This window comes from Lipotes vexillifer, unplaced genomic scaffold, assembly GCF_000442215.2.
Source record: "Lipotes vexillifer unplaced genomic scaffold, Lipotes_vexillifer_v1.1 scaffold1009, whole genome shotgun sequence".
Lineage (NCBI taxonomy): Eukaryota > Metazoa > Chordata > Mammalia > Artiodactyla > Lipotidae > Lipotes > Lipotes vexillifer.
The window spans coordinates 1,705,915-1,712,102 of NW_006772405.1; the positions used below are offsets into that span (position 1 = coordinate 1,705,915).

Sequence of the window (6,188 nt, forward strand, 5' to 3'; positions counted from 1 at the left end):
CATCGGCAGGCGGACTCTCAACAACTGCGCCACCAGGGAAGCCCTCCATGCATTCTTTTACTTAACTTTCCAACTTGCCTGTGACGTATGCACTCTTACTCTTTCTATTGCTCTCCTTTCTGGGGAGCTCAGACAAGTTAACTGCACAGCTACCTAGTGGCAGAGCCAGATCTGCAGCCCGTGTGTCAGCTTCTGGTTTTCCATCCTAGACCCTGGTACAGGGCTGCGAAAAGCTCCTGGTGGCTGAAGGCACGCTTGCATTGCAGTCTTACTTCGCTGCAAGCCCCACGCTGCTCCATCCCTCTGTTCCTCTGCAGCTGCAGCCCAGGTGTCTCACTCACCTGGGGAAGCAGTGTTTCATCTGTCAGGGGATCTGCAAGAATAGGTTGTATATAAATGCACAACTTAGATGTCAAAGCTTTGTCGGTTTTGAAATAATTCTAAAGTCTCTCCCATTATACTTGCAAACTAAGTTATTAAGTTTTTAAAATTCTAATTTAATAATAATTTTTAAAAACTTCAGCGAGGGGCTTCCCTGGTGGTGCAGTGGCTGAGAATCCACCTGCCAATTCAGGGGTCGTGGGTTCGATCCCTGGTCCGGGAAGATCCCACATGCCATGGAGCAACTAAGCCTGTGTGCCACAACTACTGAGCCCGTGCACCGAGAGCCCGTGCTCCACAACGAGAGAAGCCACCGCAAAGAGAAGGCCGCGCACCTCAACGAAGAGTAGCCCCTGCTTGCCGCAACTAGAGAAAGCCCACACACAGCAACGAAGACCCAACACAGCCAAAAATAAATTTAAAAAAAAAAAAAAAAAAACTTCAGCGAGAAAATAGTTTCTGCATAAGAATCATTACACATCTCACATCCCTTAGGGTGGCTACAGAAAATAACAAGTGTTGGTGAGGATGTGGAGAAATTAGAACCTTGTGCACTATGGGTGGGAATATAAAAGGTGCAGCTACTGTGGAAAACGGTATGGAGATTCCTTAAAAAATTAAACATAGAATTACCATTTTATCCAGCAATTCCTCTTCTGGGTATATAATCAAAAGAATTGAAAGGAAGATCTTGAAGAGATATTTGCACATCCATGTTCATAGCACCATTATTCACAATAGCCAAGAGGTGAAAACAACCCATGTGTCCGTTGACAGATGAATGGATAAACAAAATGTATATGCATGCAATGGAATATTAGTCAGTCTTAAAAAAGGATGGGCATCAATCCTGTCACATGCTACAGCATAGATGCACCTTGAGGACATTATGCTAAGTGAAATAAGCCAGTCACAAAAAGACACATATTGTGTGGCTCCACTTACATGAGGGATCTAAAGTAGTCAAATTCATAGAAGCAGAAAGTAGAATGGTGGTGGCCAGGGCCTGGGAAGAGGGGGTATAGGGAGTTGTTGTTTAATGGGTGCAGAGTTTGTTTTGCAAGATGAAAAAGTTCTGGAGATCCATCACACAAACTTAACACAACTGAACCGTACACTTCAAGATGGTAAATTTTATGTTATGTGTTTTTATCACAATTTTTAAAAAAAGTCATTACACAAATAGAACTGTTTTAAGTTCTGTGCAGTCTTCAGGATGTCAAATGAAGATAACCTGTAAAGACAAAGCAATCAAATTAATCTCTAAGGAGAAGGGTCAATTTGTTAAGATTTAAAAAGCATGCACGAGTCTCAGACATTTAAAGAATCAGAAGGGGGCTTCCCTGGTGGCGCAGTGGTTGAGAGTCCGCCTGCCGATGCAGGGGACATGGGTTCGTGCCCCGGTCCGGGAAGATCCCACATGCCGCAGAGCGGCTGGGCCTGTGAGCCATGGCCGCTGAGCCTGTGTGTCCGGAGCCTATGCTCCGCAACGGGAGAGGCCACAACGGTGAGAGGCCCGCGTAATGCAAAAAATAATAATAATAAATAAAAAATAAAAAAAGAGTTTTCCTCAGTCTGAAATTCATAATTCTCATCATGAAATCATTCTTTAACTTAATTTTTAAGAGTCCCTTTTAATTTAGATGACCCAGTCACATCAGTAAGACTACAGACAGGCTAACCAAAAACGAACTTTAAACAAATCAGAACTGAGGGGCTCCCGTATGCTGTGGTCTTTTGTAAAAAAAAAAAAAAAAAATCATCAGAAGGGTCCCAACTTTGGCCTGGTTCAGAGAGGTGTCGGAAATGTGATACAGCTGAGTGTTTACAAGGCATCTGCTGTCACTAGGCCTGTGCTGAGTGGTAGGAGGGTCCACGTGGTCGCTGTCCGTGAGGAGTCTGTCTGGCAGATGGGTAGGTCGGGGTTCGTTCTCTTGTTTGTGGAACTGAGGAGTCAGGGGTAGAACTGACTTTAGGTCCCCCTCACCTCGGCATCCTTCTCAGGCAGGCTTCCCTCCTGGTAGCAAAGTGGCTGCCTCCAGCTCTAAGTTTGTCTCCTACTCGGGGAAGTGGGAGTCTCCCTCACGGTTCCAGCAAAGACGTGGGATGGAGTCTTTGGGGTTTTGCTTTGGCTGGCAGGTTCATCCTTCAACAAATCACTGTGGCCAAGGAGGGCCACCGTTGTGTGACTTACCTTGGCGCCCTGAGCCCAGCTGAGCACAGGGCGCTGTTGTCAGAGGAGGGTGAGTAGAGGCTGAGCAGGCAGGCACGACACGTCTCCCATGAAGGATGAGATGTGTACGGAGTACCATCGATCTCAGCGAAGGTGAAGACCAAGTTAGCAGCCAAGGAAGGGCTGGCTGAGGCTGGCTTTGAAGGGTGCGGGACTGGGAGGATGGGGGCATAGGTGTGGCAAATCCTAGAAAATGGGAATCCTGAGGGAAATAGAGGGGAGTGTGAAAAGGATCAGCTTTCGTGGCGGCAAGCCTGAGTTTACTTCCCTGCTCTGCCACCCGTCTTTGGGTAAATTCTGAACTCAGAGCCTGTTTTCTCACCCCAGAGCGGGGAGTTGACAACAGCCCCCCATCACAGGGGGGTCTGAAGAGCGTGTGGGGCGATGGGTGGTGGCCAGCCCCGGGCAAACATGCAGTAAATTGCCTGCTCTTACTATTACTCCATTGTAGAGGTCAGCCCCGTGACTGTCATTGTGTCTATCGAGGGGCCATGCGAGAGAGTTACGGAGTCATCGTGGCTTTCCGCTCCTCACCTAGTGGCGGGTGGTCTGACGATGTCTACCGAGCTGGCCAAGTGACGCGCTCCCCTTGTCCTCTCTCCCCAGAGGCGAGAAATACGGCTTCATCACCTACCGGTGTTCTGAGCACGCCGCCCTCTCTCTGAGGAACGGCGCTGCCCTGCGGAAACACAGCGAGCCCTCCTTCCAGCTGAGCTACGGGGGGCTCCGGCACTTCTGCTGGCCCCGCTACACTGACTACGGTGAGTACGTAGGCCCCGCACATCCCAGTCAGACCCAAAACGTCAGGGGCAGTGACCTCCTTTATTGAAACCTAAAGCCCCCTCTGGACATGGCTCCCACACCCAGACTCCCCTGTGCTGGTGAGTATAACTTGGCAGCCAGTTGGCCCGGAGGCTGGTCTCTGGTGCATCTTGTCCTGTGCCAGGACTGCTACCAAAGAGATGAATGAAGCCTCTTGTGGCCTCTTGGAAGGTCCAATCTCGTGTTCACAGCCACCTGGCAGAACCATGGCTACCGTCTCTTTGACCTCACAGGACCAGTAGCTGACCTGCCCCCTTGAGGGGCATCCACGGCGGCCCCGACAGGCAGCAGCCTTGTCCATTAATTGGGCTGCGGTGAAACTGTTGTCACCATGCCTAGCCATCTGGGGACAAGTCAATGAAGGACAAAGTACCATTTAGGAGAGAGTTCTTTATAGGGGAGAGTCCGGTGCAGCCTTCGGAGTGCAGGGCTGAGTGTCAGGAGACCCCAGAGGCTCCCGGCCAGGCAGCGCTCCTGACTGCATGTCCCCCATGGGGACCCAGTTCCCTGGCCATGCGCTGAGGGATTCGTGGTTTCGTTGGCTGCCTTATATGACCTCCGCACTGGTTTCCTAATTGGCAAGAAACTGTTAAGGGAAGTAGAATTAGAGGCTTTTGGAGCTGGAAAGGAGCTCTGGGGGACTCTGCTTTAGGCCTCCCCATCCTGCAACCAGGGCGACCGAGGCCCTGAGACACTGCTCACATACATGGCAGAGGTGTCCCAGCAGGAGGGCAGAGCTGCCGCCCGCCGCCCGGTGCTCTCTGAGGCCTCGGGCCACATCCGCTCTGTGGTGCTGACCCCGGCGGCAGATTTTCTGGTCCGCTGGCCTTTCTGAGCTGCTCGCTGCCTTCCTCTCTCACTGCCTCCTCCACACCCAACCAGATTCTAATTCAGAAGAGGCCCTGCCTGCGTCAGTGAAAACCAAGTACGAAGCCATGGATTTTGACAGCTTACTGAAGGAGGCCCAGCAGAGCCTGCACTGATAACAGCCTTAACCTTCGAGGAATACCTCAATACCTCAGACAAGGCCCTTCCAATATGTTTACGTTTTCAAAGAAATTAAGTATATGAGAAGGAGAGAGAGCGAGTGCGTGAGAGAGAGAGAGAGAGAGAGAGAGAGACTTGGAACTGCTGTCCTTTTAAAACAAACAAAAAAATCAATGTTTACATTGAACAAAGCTGCTTCTGTCTGTGAGTTTCCATGGTGTTGACGTTCCACTGCCACATTAGTGTCCTCGCTTCTGACAGGTTGTCCTGGGTGCGCTCCAGACGCTGAGTCCGTCACCCACCTCCCCTTCCTCCCCGACCGACGTCCCCTCGTAGACGTGCAGCTGTGTTCACCATACCATTTCTTGTCTGTAGTGTGTGATGATAAAATCGTTATTTGTGAATAGAATCAGGATTATAAACTCATTTTTAATTGAAGAAAAAAAATATATCCTTAATGTATTTATGGCTCAGATGTACTGTGCCTGGGATTATTGTATTGCTTCCTTGATTTTTTAACTATGCACTGTCGTGAGGTGTTTGCCACTGAGCTGCACTGCTCCCTTTGCCAGAATGCCCCAGAGGTGCTGGGTGGCCGGAAGCCTGGCCACCGGGAAGGTGTGGCATGCAGCCACAGCTAGGAGGAATGGAGAGAGGTTTCTGGGCCTCTTCTGCCGAGCGCTGCCTTGTCTCTCATTGAGCAAGTTTGGGTCCATTTACAATCAGAGCCCTCATCTGGTGTCCAGCTCACGCTTAGAATTTGTGCCTGGCCGTGAGTGCTCAGATCCTTGCGTACCTTGGAAGGAAGGTGGGGTGAGCTGCGTTATTCCCGTTTTCCAGGCAGTGCCCTAAGAGGCGAAATGACTTGCCCAGGGTCCCACGACCAGTGAGACTACAGAGAAACGGCCCAGCCCAGGCCTATCCTAGGGTAAAGAGGCAAAGTTGCAAGGACTGGTAGAGGTGGGTTCAGCTAAAAAGGACAACAGGCTAGACGCTTCCAGGCTCATTTTGTGGGGGTAAGTCAATGGCTGCCTCACCAGCATGGGGCAATTTTAGGCTCTGGCACCAGTCTTGATCCAAGGGGTCCTGTGGTTTGCTTATACCTGTGGACATGCCATCACAGCTTCAGTGACGCACCTGGGGTGACACAGAGAGGCAACCTGGGAGCAGTCATCCATCCTTTTTGGGCCAGTCACCAGCCCGTCTTCCTTCAGCTTGGCTTCCCTTTTCTTCACCTGTAAAGTTGTTTTGGTGGCATGGGGCAAGGGGAGCAGGAGGGAGACATGAGGGATGGGGATGGACAAGACAACCTCCAAGCTCCTCTCCGACTTAGAAAACGTTCATTGGGCTTTACTTTAAAATTTGTGTTCTTGAGTGATGTCAAAGCCATGTCCAGCTTGGATGTTCTGCAGGTGCCTTGGGGGCCGTTTGTGAGGGAGAGCATGGCCAGGCAGGGTAAGAGTGCATTGCTTCTGCTTCAGACAGAGTGGCTCCAACTTGGTCTCTTTCACACATCAGGGTTCCTTGGGAAATTTTTGTGTTTAAAAGAAAAAAGGTCCTGCTGCTTAAAAAAAGTTTGAACTTGACTCATTTAACTAAACGAGGTGATTTAATCTATTATTAATGCCGGGCCTAGTTCTTTGGGAATTGGTAGTTATGGGGTTTTGGTTTGTTTGTTTGTTTCTTTGTTTGTTTTTGCAGTACGCGGGCCTCTCACTGTTGTGGCCTCTCCTGTTGCGGAGCACAGGCTCCAGACGCGCAGGCT

The 6,188-nt window shown here is 50.2% G+C and overlaps 1 protein-coding gene across 1 annotated transcript in view; it reads left to right on the top strand.

The window, feature by feature from the left end:
• Positions 1–4,419, top strand: part of PPARGC1B (PPARG coactivator 1 beta) — a 106,741-nt gene extending 102,322 nt beyond the window's left edge. The window contains exons 10-12 of the mRNA XM_007447510.1: positions 210–328; positions 3,221–3,375; positions 4,319–4,419. Coding sequence (XP_007447572.1) covers positions 210–328; positions 3,221–3,375; positions 4,319–4,419 — 375 coding nt within the window. The remainder of the gene's footprint in view (positions 1–209; positions 329–3,220; positions 3,376–4,318) is intronic.
• The last annotated feature ends 1,769 nt before the right edge of the window (positions 4,420–6,188 follow it).